This window comes from Orycteropus afer, unplaced genomic scaffold (assembly GCF_000298275.1).
Source record: "Orycteropus afer afer isolate SDZICR_OR568_19922 unplaced genomic scaffold, OryAfe1.0 scaffold00023, whole genome shotgun sequence".
Taxonomy (NCBI): Eukaryota; Metazoa; Chordata; class Mammalia; order Tubulidentata; family Orycteropodidae; genus Orycteropus; species Orycteropus afer.
In genome coordinates, this window is record NW_006921610.1 from 3,662,428 (window position 1) to 3,680,662 (window position 18,235).

General features: G+C 33.9%; 1 protein-coding gene across 1 annotated transcript in view; it reads left to right on the plus strand.

Annotated features, from left to right (window-relative positions):
* PRPF40A (pre-mRNA processing factor 40 homolog A) overlaps positions 1–9,983 on the plus strand; it is a 71,178-nt gene extending 61,195 nt beyond the window's left edge. Inside the window, exons 17-26 of the mRNA XM_007934925.2 lie at positions 2,917–3,031; positions 3,214–3,305; positions 3,416–3,532; positions 3,846–3,983; positions 4,282–4,377; positions 6,797–6,883; positions 6,967–7,063; positions 7,148–7,209; positions 8,613–8,744; positions 9,891–9,983. Coding sequence (XP_007933116.2) covers positions 2,917–3,031; positions 3,214–3,305; positions 3,416–3,532; positions 3,846–3,983; positions 4,282–4,377; positions 6,797–6,883; positions 6,967–7,063; positions 7,148–7,209; positions 8,613–8,744; positions 9,891–9,983 — 1,029 coding nt within the window. The remainder of the gene's footprint in view (positions 1–2,916; positions 3,032–3,213; positions 3,306–3,415; positions 3,533–3,845; positions 3,984–4,281; positions 4,378–6,796; positions 6,884–6,966; positions 7,064–7,147; positions 7,210–8,612; positions 8,745–9,890) is intronic.
* Positions 9,984–18,235: the final 8,252 nt, after the last annotated feature.

The window sequence follows — 18,235 nt, forward strand, 5'->3', positions numbered from 1 at the left end:
ATGCACAGCATCCATATCACAGAGGTTATTAGAAGTGCAAATTCTCAAACCATACTCCAGACCTACTGAATCCAATTCTGGGTATAGGACCAACAATCTGATTTCTTTGAAAATCAGTCCTTCAAGTGATTCTTTGAGAAACCACTAGGCTAGAGGAACCCAGTAAAAGTAGCAGATTTTAAGAATTGTTTTACAGAACAGGGTCTCAAAGAATACTATTAGCTAGTTGCAGCAAACCAACTCCAACTCATAGTGACCCCTGTGTGTCAGTAGAACAGTGTTTTATAGAATTTGAAGTGACTGATTTTTAAGAAGTAGATTGCCAGACGACTTTTCCAAGATGCCTCTGGGTGACCCCAGCTTCCAACATTTTGGTTAGCAATTGAATGCTTTAATTGTTTGTACCACACGGATTCCTAGCAGAAGTTGAAGAGTTGCCAAACAGCTGAAAGATAATTCGAGGCAAAAGTAGACTTTATGGGTATTTTGATTATAAAGGAAAGTTTGAGTAAGCTAAGGGTTAAAAGAAAAGCTTTTCTTAGGTAAGAGAAAACTAATCAAGAGGGAGAGAATGAAGAAAGAATTGAAAGACGGGGTTTCCCCCATTAAACAAAATCTTTAACGATTTAAAGGTTTAGAGTTCCAAGTAAATATATATGAATATGTTATAAACAATGTATAAGGAGTCAGAAAGAAAGAAGCAGGAGGAAAGAAATAGTGAGTTGGACTATGGAGAATTTTTAACATTTGGCTATGAATACGTATACATATATGGCACTCCAGTCGTGTAGAGGTTAAGGCATTTGGCTGCTAACCAAAACATTGGTGGTTTGAATCCACTAGCCACTCCATGGAAGAAAGATGAGGCATGCTTCTGTAAAGATTTACAGCCTTGGAAACCCTGTTTTCATTGGGGCTTGCTTTGAGTTGAAATCAATGGCAGTGAGTTTGGGGTGTGTTTTTGTTGTTTATATATACTTGTATGTATATATAGATGTCTGTGTGTGTGTATATAGAGAGAGATTATATATATATATAAATTCACTAACATTAACTCACTTTGCTCTGCTACCATCACCACTATCCATTTCTGAAAGTTTTTCTGTACCTCAAACATAAATCTGTATCACTTCCCCATTTCCTCCTTCCCCCAGCTCCAGGTAACCACTGATAACTTTTTGTCTTAAGTGCATTTACCTAATGTAGATATTTCATATAAAACTCAAACTCACTGCTGTCAAGTCGATTTTTTCATAGCGACCCCTCCTTGGGTTTCTAAGGCACTGTTTCTACAAAAGTAGATAGCCCAGTCTTCCTTCCAAGGGGTGGCTGGTGGGTTTGAACCGCTAGCCTTCTGGTTAGTAGTCAGATGCCTTAGGCACATATATTTTTCCTTTCATGCCTGACTTATTTCAGTTAGAATTATGTTTTCATGATTTAGCCCTATAATAGCATTATCAGAATTTCATTTCTCTTTATGGGTGAACAATATTTTATTGTATGTATATATATCTCATTTTGCTTATCCATTTTTCTGTTGATGGACATTTGGATTGTTTCCACCTTATGGTTATTGTGAGTAAGGCTCTAGTGAACATTGATGCATTTTTATCTCTTTGAGTTCCTATTTTGAAGTCTCTTGAGTTTATGCCTAGGAATAGAATTTCTAGATCATACAGTAATTCTATGTGTAACTTTGTGAAACTGCCAGATTTTCTTCCCAAGTGGCTACACCATTTTACAGTCCCACCAGTGGCAATACACAAACGATCCAGTATTTCTACGTCCTCACCAACACTTAACTGTTTTCCCTTTTTGTGATCATAGCCTTCCTCGTGAGGGTAAAGTGATAATTCTTTGTGGTTTTGATTTGCATTTTCTTAATGACTGACAATTTCTAAGTTGTAAGGCTTCTGTGGATCTGTTTATTCTGGTTTGAAGAAAAGTGTAGCCATAAGTGCCTGGAGTTATTCCTGGACAACACTAGCACTATCCAATAAAAATATACATGCCACATTTACAATTTAAAATTTTCTAGTATACATATTAAAAAAGTAAAAAGAAACAGGTGCTACTCATTTCAATTACCTTTTTTATTTTATTCAAAATATTACCAATTTAACATAATTGATTTTTTTGAGATTTTATATATATAGAGAGAGAGTACTGAGTGTTCAAAATGTCTTGTTTTATGCTTCTAGCACATCACAGTTTGTGCTAGCTGCATTTCAAGTACTCAGAAGTAACATGGAACTAGTGGCTACTGTATTGAATGGTGCAAGTCTAAAAATAGTGGGAACTATTTGGAGGCATAGTTGCCTCAGGGGCATTTCCTTATAGGTTTAATTCTTAAAGATTTGGTAGAGTAGGAGATGGGGAAATTGCTAGGTATAGAAGTTCTAAAAATGTTGCCATGAAAGCAAAAATAAAAGGATGATGAAGGGAAATTGGGAAAAACAAATAAGAAACCCACGTTTGTTACAAAGATTAAGTAGAAATACATAGAACACAGTAGGCACTCTGTTTGAAAGTATATATTTTACAGAAAATATGCACATTTAGTATCATCGTTAGAGAGAGGTAATAGCTACTGCATCCTATGGATAGATAATATCCAGAATTTTAAGTTAACTTTGATCATTATGTTTTTTTTAATAGATGTTCCATATTAAGGCACAAGAGACTGATGCCTAGAAAGATAACATACCTTTTCAAATGTCCTTTTATCTGAAGTCCACAAGATATTTTTCTTTACAACCAGATTTTACTTCAATCAAATATTATCTGCACCTAAAGTATTTGGAATAACATAGATAGGACAGTTAAATATTGCTAAAATTTAACTTGTGCTTTTATTTTACATTAATACTTCTAATGTACTTAAAGATGACTTTTCAAATACAATGGCTTTTTCAGATATTTTTAGATGAATTGCATGAACATGGACAGCTACATTCTATGTCATCTTGGATGGAATTATATCCAACGATTAGTTCTGACATTAGATTCACTAATATGCTTGGTCAGCCTGGTGAGATTCTTTTCTTTCCTAATTTGTAGTTAGGACAGTAGTTGGGATGGGCCAAAGTGGGGGAGGTAGTTATGTTTGGGGGAGGAGGAGTGCTTGATTGTTTTATTTTTGTTTTATAAACAAAAAGTAATTGCAGCTCTTTGGTTAGAGCTAGCTTTTGACTTCTTTAGTTTTTTCATTAGGATCAACTGCACTTGATCTTTTCAAGTTTTATGTTGAGGATCTTAAAGCACGTTACCATGATGAGAAGAAGATAATAAAAGACATTCTAAAGGTAAATGAATAATTTATTAATACCTGTTAACTTACAGGATATTGTAAAGATTAGTACTGTATTATTTTGATACATGTATTATTTTAATGCTAATAATTTCTGGTTTTTAGGATAAAGGATTTGTAGTTGAAGTAAATACTACTTTTGAAGACTTTGTGGCAATAATCAGTTCAACTAAAAGGTCAACCACGTTAGATGCCGGAAATATTAAACTGGCTTTCAATAGTGTAAGTTACCCTATTTACTATGTTGTTAATAAACAACTAATTTTAGTAGTATAATTTCTAATATATTCAGTCAAAAGTCTTAACTTGTCACTTATTAGAATAAGAGACTATGCATAAGATTTTACAGGATAGTTTAGTTTTTCAGAGTAAGCTAAAACAATAATATATATATTCTTCCTTTGTTCCAAATAACTGGTTTTATGGATAAAATGGCCCTTCAAATATTGTGAGAATACTTCTAAATTAGGAATAATAATTTCATCGGGAATTGTAATTGTACTATAGCAATTGATTAAATATGATTTTTTACAAGTTACTAGAAAAGGCAGAAGCCCGTGAACGTGAAAGAGAAAAAGAGGAGGCTCGGAAGATGAAACGGAAAGAATCTGCCTTTAAGAGTATGTTGAAGCAAGCTGCTCCTCCAATAGAATTGGATGCTGTCTGGGAAGATGTGTGTATACTTCTAAATTTTTTTCTAATTAACTGTTTTCTTTACAATTGAGAATATATTTAATTTCCCATTTTATAGTCCAAAACATAAGTTATTTGTTGCTTAGAGTTACATTTAAAGCATAAAATACTCTTTTATGAAGGACTCTGCCTTTAGAAGTATTTGTTTAAAATGGTTTGTGCTTTTGAGGGAAGAACATTCACTTTCAAAAATTTCACTTGTTGTTATGATTCTTTTTAGGCGTATTTGTATACTTTTCTGGATACTCATATATTGATTTCATATCTAATGTTTTCAGATCCGGGAGAGATTTGTAAAAGAGCCAGCATTTGAGGACATAACTCTAGAATCTGAAAGAAAACGAATATTTAAAGATTTTATGCATGTGCTTGAGGTAATTTTAATATTCTCATAATTGACCGAAGTACTAAGAAATATGTAAAATATACACAAAATTGAAGAATTTATATTAATCAAAGTATATTTCTTTTAAACCAAACCCACTTCCATCAAGTTAATTCTGACTCATGTTGTTGTTGTGTGCCATCGAGTCGGATCTGACTCATAGCGACCCCTCCTTGGGTTTCCGAGGCAGTGTCACTACGGAAGTAGGATTGCCCAACATTCCTTCTGAGGAGTGGCTGGTGGGTTTGAACCACCAGCCTTCTGGTTAGCAGTCAAGTGCCTTAGGCACTGTGCTACCAGAGCTCCCAATTCTGACTCATAGTGACCTTCTAAGACTGCCCCCATAGCGTTTCCAAGGCTGTAAAACAAACTGTTGTGTGTTGGGATATAAAGATTTGTGGAGACCGTCCATATCTGTTTAATATTTTTTTTTAATTCTAGAAACGTAACTACAATAAAATTGTAATCTAATATTGACTGACAACTAAACCTAAAGAAAACTAAAACCTTCTTATAAATTACTTGTTTCTGTGTAGAAATCCCAAAAGAGGTTATGAAATGTAATGAAATAAGTTAGGGTAAATAATGATAAAGCTCAAGTTACTCCATCAGTTGAGTGAAGGAGTAACTTGAGGTTTTATCAGTATTTATGAATGTTTCAGGCAGTTACTTGTATATAGTAAATACACTGAATTGATTAATAATTATTAAATACTATTTGGTGCCTATATGGGCCAAGTACTGTTCTGATTGTTGTTTGTATATTACATACATGAATTTAACCTTTAGGACAGCCCTGTGAAGTTACAGATGAGGAAACTGAGGCAAAGAGAAATTAAAAAAAAAAAAAAAAAAAACTTAACAAGGAAGGGATTATAATCCAGGCTGTTTGACTGCAGGGGCACTAGTTTTTAACAAGTACGCTGCCAATTCTAGAAAAAGTAGTACTTTACAACAAGCTGAAAGCTGGGGGCATAGTTAAAATATTGTAGTGTTGCATGGTAATTGGCCATGTTGTTGTTGTTGTTATATGCCGTCGAGTCGGCCCTGACTCATAGCGACCCCTCCTTGGGTTTCCGAGGCATTATCACTACGGAAGTAGGATTGCCCAACCTTCCTTCCGAGGAAATTGGCCATAGGGAGTCACTTAATTGATTAGTTGTTATTTCTTTTGATTTAATATTCTTTATTAATCAATGTTGGCAGCAGTTTTCTCTGTTAACATGTACCCATCATAGGACCTACATTGTTTCACAACTTGCTCTACATCTGGTCCTATTGACCAATCCTTTCTGGTGTGTTTTCAAACTGTTTCAGACTAGTAGGATCTACATCATCCTGAGGTTTGTTTGAAATGCACAGCCTCTGGCCTGATTGGCACAATTTCTGAATGAGAATCTGCATTTTAACAAAATTAATTCTGAGAAGCTCTTCTGTAAGTGGAGTGTCTTACCCATTTCTCCCTATTTGAAGGACCCTCAGATTCTCTCATGTTCTTTACTAGAGGTAAAATAGTGAAGTGGTAAATATAGACAAAAATAGTGGTGTGGGATAAAAGTGCAGAACACATAATCTGAGCCTTGAAGTAGAAAAGAAAGGTTAATGTTTAGTGAAATTAAAGAGGTTAGAGGCTAATTAGGTAGGCTGCTGTCCTTTCTGAAGAGCAAAATTTTTCTATCACGGCTTATGTGTAACTTAAGGAGAGTTTATTTTCAAAGCTATGGATATGTTTAGGGGCTTTATTGCTGCACTTCTCCTTTCCCACCAATCTAAGTACTGTTTTAATAAAAGTTAGAATTGAAATCCACAAGAGAGGGCATTCAATTTCTGATTTCATGTAGGATTAGTTAGATTGCCTTAGGATATCTGAGTTTCACTAAGATAGGATTACTCTTTGTGGAAAAGCAATGGATTTTGCATTTAGTCTGAGACCAGCCTTGCTTATCTTAGTTCAAGGGTACCTTCAGGCTTCATATCTCAGTACCTGACTAGCTAATTTACCAAAGCCAGATTCTTTGAAAAACTGTGGTCGGATGACATTTTTTTTTTTTTTCACTGTTTTTGAAAGCAGTTGTCACTGTGTTCTGCAGATTATACTTTCTTATAGGGTATCACTTGTCCTACTGACTCACACCATTCTCATGCCGAAAAAAATAAAAAATAAACTAATACTTAACATTCTTGTGCTTAGATGTCTAAATGAGTGGTCTCTATAGCATGGATAGGAAGAAACAGAGAAAAATTTTAAGTGCTAATAATCTTTCATAGATAGTATACATTCTCAACTGAATATATCCTAAATAGGCAAGTTGGAGTTTTACTCTTAAGACATTTTTTGTATAGCTTTTAAAGAAGTTTTTATGATCTGCGTCTAAAGTAAACAGAATTTTTTTTTCTTAACCTTGAAGCATGAATGTCAGCATCATCATTCAAAGAACAAGAAACATTCTAAGAAATCTAAAAAACATCATAGGAAACGTTCCCGCTCTCGATCGGTAAGGAAATTTTATTAGATAGCACCATGAATATGTTGAAATATTGCCAGTATCATTACAAATGAAATTATTGTCCCATTTAGGGGTCAGATTCAGATGATGATGATAGCCATTCAAAGAAAAAAAGACAGCGATCCGAATCCCGTTCTGCTTCAGAGCATTCTTCTAGTGCTGAGTCTGGTGAGCTCTTCTGTTTACTTGATTAAAATCGTAGACATTTTAATGTCCTCAAATTCTTACTATTTATCTTCTCATGTTGCCTAGAGAGAAGTTATAAGAAGTCAAAAAAACATAAGAAGAAAAGCAAGAAAAGGAGACACAAATCTGTAAGCAAGCTTCTTGTTTTTAGATTGTTGTTGTTGTTGTTGTTATGTGCCGTCAAGTCAGACCTAACTCATAGCGACCCCTCCTTGGGTTTCCGAGGCAGTATCACTACGGAAGTAGATTGCCCTGCCAGTGGCAATTGTACCTTTTTGTTTATAGTCCAGCATAGTTTAGGTTGGTGCTTAGGTTGTTCAGTAGAATCCCTTTCTGAGCTTATATAGATTTAAGCTAACTGTTCTTCACTTTAACCTCTCACTAAAATCACTTAGCAAGCCTTACAAATAAAGTACAGTCACACATCACACACTGTTGGGATTCCCTCCTGTTTAAAAGAGATCGTGTGTGTGTGTGTGTGTGTGTGTGTGTGTGTTACAGTTGTTGCAAATCATGAGTTCAAATGTTGAAATGGGTTCACGAGTTCAACAACCACTTCCTTGTAATTCTTGGTCAGAGGTATTATCATCAGGATTACTTAGTGATCTTTTGAAAGTGTAAAAGCCTTGCTGCAACCACAGACCTGTTAAATGAGAATGGTTTTTCATGTTGCTCACTTGAATTTGACCACATATCTAAATAAGAAGCACTTACTTAGGTAATAACAAAACATTTTTAAAAATTCATTGTTATTAATTGAACCCACACCTCTGGCTTCTGGCCACACAAAAGACAGGCATATGAAGTGAACATTTACACTTGCTAGATACACTCCTTGGAGAGAATACTCATGGGAGAATAGAAAGGCTGTGTATGCACAGGAACATAGCTCAGGGGGCAGGAGTACATGGAGGGAAGGACACAAAGAAGAGGTTACTATAGGAAGTAAGTGGGAGGGGAGCTGTTGCATTGTGGTAAATTGTAGTCAGTGTCATGAGACAAAGTGTATGCGAACTGATGTATGGAAAGTGAATTTGCTCTGTAAACTTTCACCCAAATCACAATTGAAAAAAAATTCATCCTTCTTAGTAGCGGTTTTAAGGAAACGATCTTATTGTACAGATGTTATCCTAAGATGTAATTAGACTAATAATAGCACCTTATATACATATCCAAATAAAATAGTGTTTTATTGAGTTGGCAAAAAAAAAATGTAATATCCATCTACCTTATACAGAATTTGGTCTGAAGTGTATCTTCATCCCAAATTTCATGAACTCTTTTAGTTAAATATTACCCTATCAGAACGTCATCTTTCCTATGGGAAAAACCAGGTCTGTCTCATGAATCTTGAAAATCTTATAGAATCCTTGAGGCTGAAAATTCACATTATGTTTCACTACCCTAGGGCCTATGGGAACACCTGTCATACATGGATGTTCTAAAATACTGTCAACTACAACTATGTAAGGACTTTCAAACATAGAATGCTTTGTCATCAAAATGGTAACGTTATGTTTTATTTTCATAGGACTCTCCAGAGTCAGATACTGAGCGAGAGAAGGACAAAAAGGACAAGGATCGGGAAAGTGAAAAGGACAGAACTAGGCAAAGATCAGAATCAAAACACAAATCACCTAAGAAAAAGACTGGAAAGGATTCTGTAAGTATTTAGAACCCTTTTTGGATTGTTTGTATTTAAAGAATACCTCTATTTCCAAAATGTAAAAATGTATACTGTGGTTAAAACCATGATGGTATTTAAAGAATAGACATTTTTCAGATCTAAGAAATAAAATTTAAGAGACTCATATCATAGATTTTCTCTTCAGATGTCCACAGTCAGTATTACTAAATCCAGTTTCAAAAGGTTGCATTTCAGTAACCCTCTATCAATGAGAGCAAATAGATAGGAAGGGAAAACAGGCTGAAGTTATTTTCATAATTAGTCCTTAGTTTGTGTGTGTGTGTGTGTGTGTGTGTGTGTGTGTGTGTAAGAGTACAAGAACACAAGCCTTCTTAAGCTTGCCCACTGCTTCTACAGATTAGCAGTAGAGCATTTTAATTATGTACACAAACCCGGGTTCTACGTCTGGGCTGTTCTAATTCAGTAATTATAGGGTGAAGTTCTTTAAAGCTGCACAGACTATCCTTGGCAAAAAATGAATGCCGCCTCAATACTTACTGGCAGCTTCTTACAGTGAGTAGCTTAAATGAAATCCTTGGAGAGAAAGACGTGTGAAGTATCTATTTTTCAATGATTGTGTCTCACAGATAATGCTGTATTTTATGCTTGCTATCTGAAAATTTTTCATCAGCTTATTGATAACATTTTGCTCATAAATTTTGACTTTTTATCTGGACACTGTGTTCAGTGCACTAAAAGTATAATACTTTTGTTCATGTCATGTAAAACACTTAGAGGACAACATAGAATTATGCAAAATTAGCAAGGAATTACCTAGGAATATTTAGCTTCCATTAAATGTAAATAAGGTGCTTTATAAAATTCAGTTGTGTAAGAGGAAAGAAAAAACTGTGCCATTCTCACTGGTTTGCATATAATATAAACTGAAAGTAGCACTTATATAAAAAGTCTCATTCTAAGTATTTTCTGTAATAAAAGAACCTAGGAGTGATTAATCAGTAAGGCTTTTGGGGAAAATGGGTGGTCCCTAAAGCACTATAAAAGTTCTGTGTGTGTTTCTCTGGTTAGGAATCTATACAGATTTTGGATTCCTTAAAGATTGATTACATAACAGTTTTTGAGTACTGACATCACTCATAATTGTATTCTTTGTCTTTTCAGGGTAATTGGGATACTTCTGGCAGTGAACTGAGCGAAGGAGAATTAGAAAAGCGCAGAAGGACCCTTTTGGAGCAACTGGATGATGATCAATAAACTATACCAAATATATGTTTACAGTATGATTTAAATCTCAGACCAGGGACTATTTTAGTTCAATTGAAGTAACACTGGGTTTTAATTATATCACAGAACAAAAAGTGCATTTAAGTATATTGTTATTGTGGACTTGACTTTATAAAAACAAAGGAAATTGAAAATAACTTTTGATTCTATAACAAGAATCATATTTTCATATGGTCGTTAACTGTCTGTCTGTGACCCTTTCAGAGGGCACTGCAGGATGGATTAAAGGTGGCAATTTACTGATAACTGCAGATGTCTCTACTTTTGTTCTAAAGTCTAAGTCATGAGGTGATTTGATTTACTATAGAAGTTGAATTTTGACGATATAATGAAAATTTTTTTTTGATACATAATAGTACAAAAAAAAAGCACCAGCAACTGAAAAAACTGCTTTTTTGTGCACTACCCAACTGGTTAAAGCTGATATGATCTTTTATGGTGAGCTCCTAAGAAATAGGTGATTTTGATGGAAATCTGGTAGACTCTGAACTACAGTGGCGCCAATTAGCGCTACTGTAAAAAAGCCACCATTATTTTTATGAAACATCTGAAGACATTTTAAAAAGTCTATTACGAGGGCATTATTTTGAGCATCTATTTTGAGGTGATGTTTAAGAAAATTAACATCAAATCAAATTGTAAATTAGTTTAAATATATTTGCCTTAAGGACCTACTAAAGAATGTGCCACCAAATTTTAAATGATAGTTGCAATATCCTTGTCTAAAACAGAAATCAATGTTGATTTAAACATTTTCTTCAACTGAGTTGTCTTTTTTCTTTTTTTTTTTTTTTAAATCCAATCTTTCTCTTACTTTTTTTCATTGAGGGAAGTCTTTTACCTTCCCTATTCACTGAGAAGTATTTACTTAGTGGTACACATTCTAAAGCATTTCTGATTTGAATATTTTTGTACATTTTTATCAATTATTAAACCTTCTCTTCTAGCGTCTAGTAGTATTTATTTCTACTTAAACTGCTCAGCTCTAAAGAAATTTATAATCATTTAAAGATATGAAATCCCTGAAATTTTGCTTTCTCCAGCCCACATAGCTAGTATCCTTTCCTTTTTTTTAATATTTAAGAATATTATAAATCAGTGCATTTAAGAGCCCCTTTGTTTAATCTCTGAATTTCCTACAGGATATTTTAGGGAGGCAATGATTTGAATGAAGCTAGAGTACTCTTTACATGCTAACTTTCAAAGGTTGGTGATGTAATTTATACTATTTTCCTTCAGTGCAGGAAAGTTTTTTAAATAAGTGAATTTTAGCACATAGTCTTTGGTATTATCAAGGCATTACCTTAGATAGTCTTTTAATTTAGTCACTATTTCAATTGGGATTTAGAGGAACAAAAGTTCGTTTTATTTTTCCTTCAACATCCTAATGAAGTTCATAGTGAGGCCACCAGAATGATTCTTTCCTTTTTCCCGTTTTTGAATTGAACCTACAGTGTATACTGTTGTAAAGTCAACAAAAAGGGAAAAATTAATGTTTCTAAGTTTCTCTCTACCAAGTCATTTTCTGCCATGAACTTTTACATGATTGTAAAAAAAGAGAATTAGTGTCTTTAAGAAATTATAATCAAATTGCTTGAGATTAATCTCAAATTATATTTTACAACCAAAACGTATAACAACTTTAGCAACAAGGGAGTTGCCTAGATTTAATTTTCAGATGTCCCATTGTAATGGTAGTTAATATTTCTAATTATGTCAAACACTTGACATGAAAGTCTCGTAAGTCTTATGCATATGATACTGGCAGAAATACTAATGATATTTCTCAAGATATTTAGAATCTGTAAAACATTGTTTTAATCACCTCCATGAATGATGATTTTTAAAGTACAACGTTCAAGTTCTGATTTTTTAATTTAAATAAAAAGCTACTGGTGTGTTTTAGTATGTCCTCAAAATATCTGTATTTCTTATAGAGATAAACACCGTCTTATCACAGCCCTAAATCCCTACAGACAATCTGAATTCAATTTTTCCTTTAGTATTCACTCATGAAAATTATTTGTACTAAAAACAAAAGTGGTGGACAAATTATAACTGAAAATACAACATCTTAGGTTATAGACCTTCCTATAAAAGATGTAGGAGCTCTGGTAGCTTAGTGCCTAAGGCACTTAACTGCTAACCAGAAGGCTGGTGGTTCAATCCCACCAGCCACTCCTTGGAAGGAAGGTTGGGCAATCTACTTCCGTAGTGATAACTGCCTCAGAAACCCAAGGAGGGGTCGCTATGAGTCGGGTCCGACTTGATGGCACATAACAACAACAACATAAAAGATGTAGTTGAAGCACTTAATCCTAGTACCATTGATGAGCCCATGAAATGGGATTTAGTCGCTGGTTCAATACAGTCTGAAGGCACAGGTGAAGGAAAGTTTTTGTTTTTGTGCAAGAGTTCTGAGCAATTACTTCACACCAGATTAAGTTTTCTAAATTATAAAATCTTCATTTTGAGGGCTGAGATGTCTTGGAATATTGGTTCTGCTGGAGTTTAACAAATGTGTTTACCTTCAGATAATAGAAGTTTGTATTTCAGTTAAACTCAGACTCTTAGGAATACATTAGGGATTTATCCTCAGTATAATAAATGAATTATTAGATTAAATTCACAAATAGATTTATCATCATACTTCAAGTGATCAAAATCAGGACCTCAAATACTTGATGTTCTTTTTTATTTTCTCCTAGTCATAATTGCTATGTGGGAGAATTAAGTTTGTATGCAAAGTTAGATAATTTAGCTAATCAAGGGAAGAATTAATGGTAATTAAATAACTCATTATTTTTAAGTAAAAACTGATCCCGCCATCTTTTTTAATGAACTGATCATGTCATTATCCTTAGCTAAAGTAGGTTCAGCATATAGATTACCAGTTTTTCAACATAAAAAACTTTTTTATACCTTACATAAATTTGATAATTCCAAAGTATAGCTGTTTTGAATTTTGGCACTCTTAAACTATAAAACGAAAAGGACTGGCCTAGAATAGGCCATTTTAATTCATAGTGGTAGATTGAAGAATTTGTGGAAACTCTAAGAATATTTTCTGTGCAGTTTTCTGGAAAGAGAGTCCATAGTTTCATTTGATTACCAAAGGACGTGTGTCCCATGTTACAAAAGCATTTGCTTAGATGTTCCTTGGTTTTCTTCCAGTGCTAACAGTTACCTGACAATGCACTTTTATTTTTGCCTCCAGAAAAGAATAACCTCCTTACATTTAAAAAAAAAAATTTAACTCACATGATATTTAAGAGAACTGTTTTTAATCAAATAGTACCCAGGAAAGAGAGATGAATGCTTTTTTTTCTTTTTTAAAGTTTGAAGATATTTCAAGTATGTTAGGTTAATTAAATATAACCTAAAAACTAAAAGAATTCCACTTTTAAAACTATACATACATTTCTGAAAGCAAATGATGACAAAAACACATTAATTCCTTGTATCATAAGTACAGACTTTTCCTTTTCCCTTGAGGATGTGTCTCTCAGTACTAGGTAAAATTTAATTCAACCACCCTACCTTCTGTATAGGTAAAACTGCACCTGTTTGATATAAAAAGAAAAGCAAACTAATGTGAGTAACTTTCATGGACCTGTGTTGTATTAGGTTTATAATCCCATGTTACGAGTTCAGGGAAAGACATATACTGATCTAATCAGTCTTACCTTTGGAATTTATGTTTTCCAATTATTTTGACTTAAATGGTGGTCATACAAGTTCTTCGGGGGCTGGGGCTTTTGTTTCTCTCATTGCTATCTCCCTGGGAAATAGAATAGTGCTTGGTGCAGATTAGGCATTTGTTGAATGAGTGTAAAATATTAATTAGTTACATATACTCAGAAAGCATCATTGCTGGAACCCATATTAAAAAAATGAAGTCACATACATAATTGAGTACATTTAATATAAAGTTTACTACCAGTACATTACTGCTACTTCAGGAGTCCAGAAGCTTGTCAATGAGAACGTACCATACTTTCGTGTTCTTTTTTTTCCTTCTATTCTCCTGGATTTGTTTTGTTTTGAACTTTTATTTTGCTGTAAAAATACACAAGACATTCAGCAACGTAACTTCCACATTTACAGCTCACTTTCATATGGTTTTTGAGTAGAAGAATTCCTTTTGTGTAATTTCTGCTAGAGTTGTTGGTCTTTAAAAAGCCCTGATGGCTCAGCGGTTAAGCACTCAGCTGCTAACAGTAAGATCAGTGGTTGGAACTCACCAGCCACTCCACGGAAATAACGTGCCAGTTGCTTCTGTAAAGATTACTAACAGCCTTCGAAACCCTGTGGAGTAGTTGTTCTCTTTCCTATAGGGTCACTCTGAAGTTGGAACCGACTTAATGGTGATGAATGAAGTTAATGACAAAACTAAGCCAAGAACTAGCCATCTTAGGTTATCCATGGCAGACACTTAAATGTTTACTAGAGCTGACTTAAAGGTGGGGCAGACAGATTTTGCTCCAGTCATACACATACTCCCATTATTTATATCCATTTTGTTTTGCTTGATTACCTTAGTTCCTTAATTTTAATTAGATTTTTCTTGAGTTTTCTATAATGAAGACTGTAATCTTTTTTTTTTTTTCTTTAATTCTCCACAGGATCTAGTTCAAGACCATCTTCTTTCTCTAGTGAATGTTAATTGACTTAAGTTGATGGTACTGCCCTAAGTATAAATAAGTTGATGTTTATCAGGGGACCTGGCTTAACTCCATAATTTTCAATTATAAATTATAAAACAATGAATGGCTGCCTCATTGGTTCAGACTGAAACTGAGCCACTTCTTGATGTGATTCTTCTGTGCCACTCCTTGGATATCTATATGTGCGATTTATAAACATTTTTGGAGGTCTTACCTGCAAACATTTTTGGTACATATTGGTCATCTTGCCTACTTCTACAAGTAGACTTAGGACTTGTTTTGAAAGGTGAGTAATGGGGGCAGTTTTCCTATTTTATGTATTTGTAATTGCCGGATTTTCTCTGCTGTTTATATATTGTTCTGATGTAATTAAACTCATCTAAAATTAGACCTTTTGTAAATAAATATATTAGAAAAAATGGCATTTATTAAACAAACAGTTCGGATGTGTCAACTTTTTTAAGCATCTCTCAAAGGCAGTAGTTTGAAAAGAAACAGGAAACTAACAAATTAGTCCTTTTGTGTGAACTGTGCTGACAGCGTATTCATCTTTGCAGACATTTAAATAATAAAAATTTGAAAGTGAATATATTAGAGTTGTTTTTATTTACCAAATATTAAAGTTAATGTTTGTGACTTGTACAGCTAGTATTAGAAAGTAAAGTATATCTTCCAGTGTAAAATTAAGCAGTTCTTCAGAGAAGAATCTAGTATGTTGAACCAAAGCAGAGTTAGTGATGAGGATCAAATCCTGTACTGAGTATAGAGCAAAGAGAGTCATTGGGCATTGCAGTGGTTTTTTTTTTTTTTTTTTTTAATGTTAGAGAATTGAGAATGAAGGAGTTGGTACTTAATTCTGAGTCAGTGACAAATGTCTTAAAATGGAGCTACTGGCATGTAACACCCTAAACCTAAATCTATCTGTCCCATTAGAACCTGCTGCTTTGGTTGGGTTTGAAAACATTTCTGAATTTGTGCAATTTCAGGGTTCCTACTCTGTTAGGCATTTATACTGACAGAAAACAAACTAAAGATTCTTACCAACTCCAGAATTTAACTTTTTCATCTCTTATAAAAGAAAGCTGTAGTGATACTGTAGTCAAAGAGCACTGAACTGGGACCAAAAACCAAGACATGTACAAGCTCTTTCACCTACTAGTTCGTGAGCTTGGGCAAGTCAATTTTACTGAGTCAGTTTCCTCATGTATTCAGTAGTACTAATATATTTTCAAGCAAATAACGTGTTTTTCCCTAAAAAACTGTGTAACACCCTCACATAGTTGTCTGTGTTTCATTTAAGTGTGCATGTTATATATGAAAGATAGGGTAGTATCTACCTCAGGGGTTTGTTGTGAGGAATAAAGATTTTAATTTACATAATCTATAAACAGCAAAGTATGACAAAAAGCATGGCTATGGTAAAAGAGTAGCCATTCATTCCAAGTTTCTTAAATGACTAATGTGCACCGTTCTAAGTTTGTTAAGACCTTTGGAAGGTTTCCTGAAATGAATTACAAATTTCCTTGCTTTCATAAAAATAAATATTATAAACTTAATGACTTAGAGTCATCATTACAGAGACTAATGTGTGCAGTGGTGGCCTGCAGATGGCCTCCAGCTGCCTGTAGGTACCTTGCCAACCAATGTAGATAGTAGATTCAGGGTTAGCTCTCTGTGTTTCACACATACCTATCTGTATATGCAAAATACCCTAATACTTCAAAGTAGGTTCAAGGGGTGATGTCTCAAAAAAAAAAAAAAAAAAAAAAAAATCCCTAGAAGCAGTAAACTAGGATTTGGGAGCTGTATCCCTCACTATCAAAATCTATTTAGTTCCTGTTTCATACAGTAAGTGGTTAAGAGTTAGTATAGGAAGAACTTATACCTAAAATGTAGAAATATATTTAAAGTTCAGTGAGCAAGACAGCTGTTTATAGAAGGTAAAAAGGTCTGCATAAACTGCTTAAACCCCCTAAAATGTTCCCTTAATAGACGACAACATATTACAAGATAGTAGTGTAAATAGTTTATTTGTTCATATGCCATGAAAAGACCAGAAAAGTAACATGAACTGCTTTTATAAAACATTCCTAATAATGCTAAGAAGCAGGCCCATTAATGAACAGAAAAGAATATGCCAACATTATTGTGTATTTGGAGATTAATAAATAGGTGATTATTTTGAAATATGCATGTCAGCACTGAACTTTGGAGAACAGCTGCTTTGTGATAAAGGTCAGACTGCTATTTTCATCAAAATTAATGTTTAATCAACAGACAAAATCTTGGCATATTCTTTTTTAAAGTACACATTTATGGAACTGTGCCAGCAGGTGACAGTTTGAAAGTAATCTTTCTGTAAATAGGTATGCTAAAGTGAAATGTGGTAACTGATCCCTAAACTGTCCTTGTAGTTAAATATATATATATATATTTAAAAAAAAAAAAAACTATAAGTTAAAATAACATTCAGATTGTATAGCATAGGCTGATGCATTTTTAAACAATATTTACAATATTACCCAGGGGCTTAGGTGGGAATTAAAGAGAAAGGTAAAAACCATAAAAAAAAACTGCACCAATTTTATAGCAAAATATCTGTACATTTAAAAAGATCATATAACTACATATCCAAAAAGAAAATGGGACTCTTCACCAAGGGGCTCACATAAAGCACAACATAAAATAGGAAATTCAGTGGTTAAATACTATACAATAAACTTTACAATTAATAGTTGATGTAATGAACCAAGAAGGTAAGTCAGAAGCAGAAGGTGTATTATGAAAAGTACAAATGTAGCTTCAGTCCAGTTTTTTAATTGGGAATGAATCAAGTGCCTACCAGACAGGAAAGAAAATTAACTGGCTTAGTTGGCCATTTTGTCCCATTACATGTCACTTAAGCTTAATTCCAATGTGAATATTCAGCAACTTCATTCCAATTCCCCATAAAGTAGTCTGGGAAATAGAAGACTTTTAATACAGATGCCAAACATATCTTCAGTTGGGAGGGGGGTAAGGGAGGGTCCTGCGATTGTCAGAGGAGAATAAGGCTAGATTATTAACTTTGCTAGCAGATGGAATCTTTAACACTTGTTTACAGAGCTAGTAAACTTCTCCCTGGCTAGCAAGGCACCAATTTCTATTCTCAGAATTGACCATTAATGGTCCTCAAATACCCTAACACTAATTACTGAGATGTTAATTTTAGTGCTAATTAATAAATATTTTTGCATTATTTTTAAAAGCTGCCTATAGCTGAAGAACACAGTACTGCAAGTAACTCTTATACAACTTTTTATGTCATCATAGCCTTGCATTCATACCAGCAAATGTCTCACACAGGGGACATCGTACTCTAGCACAGATGCAGAATGTGAAACTGGAGAAAATGGTTGAGTGACTTCCGTGCCACTGCAACTGCATCCTTTTTGCACTTGGTTATGGTCAGAAGGAGAAGTTTATCATGTGGTTATTTCCTTCTTCCATGTTGCAAGCCCTTAAAAATACAAAGTTAATGGGTATGGCTGAAACAAAATTAATTTCTTTTAAGAC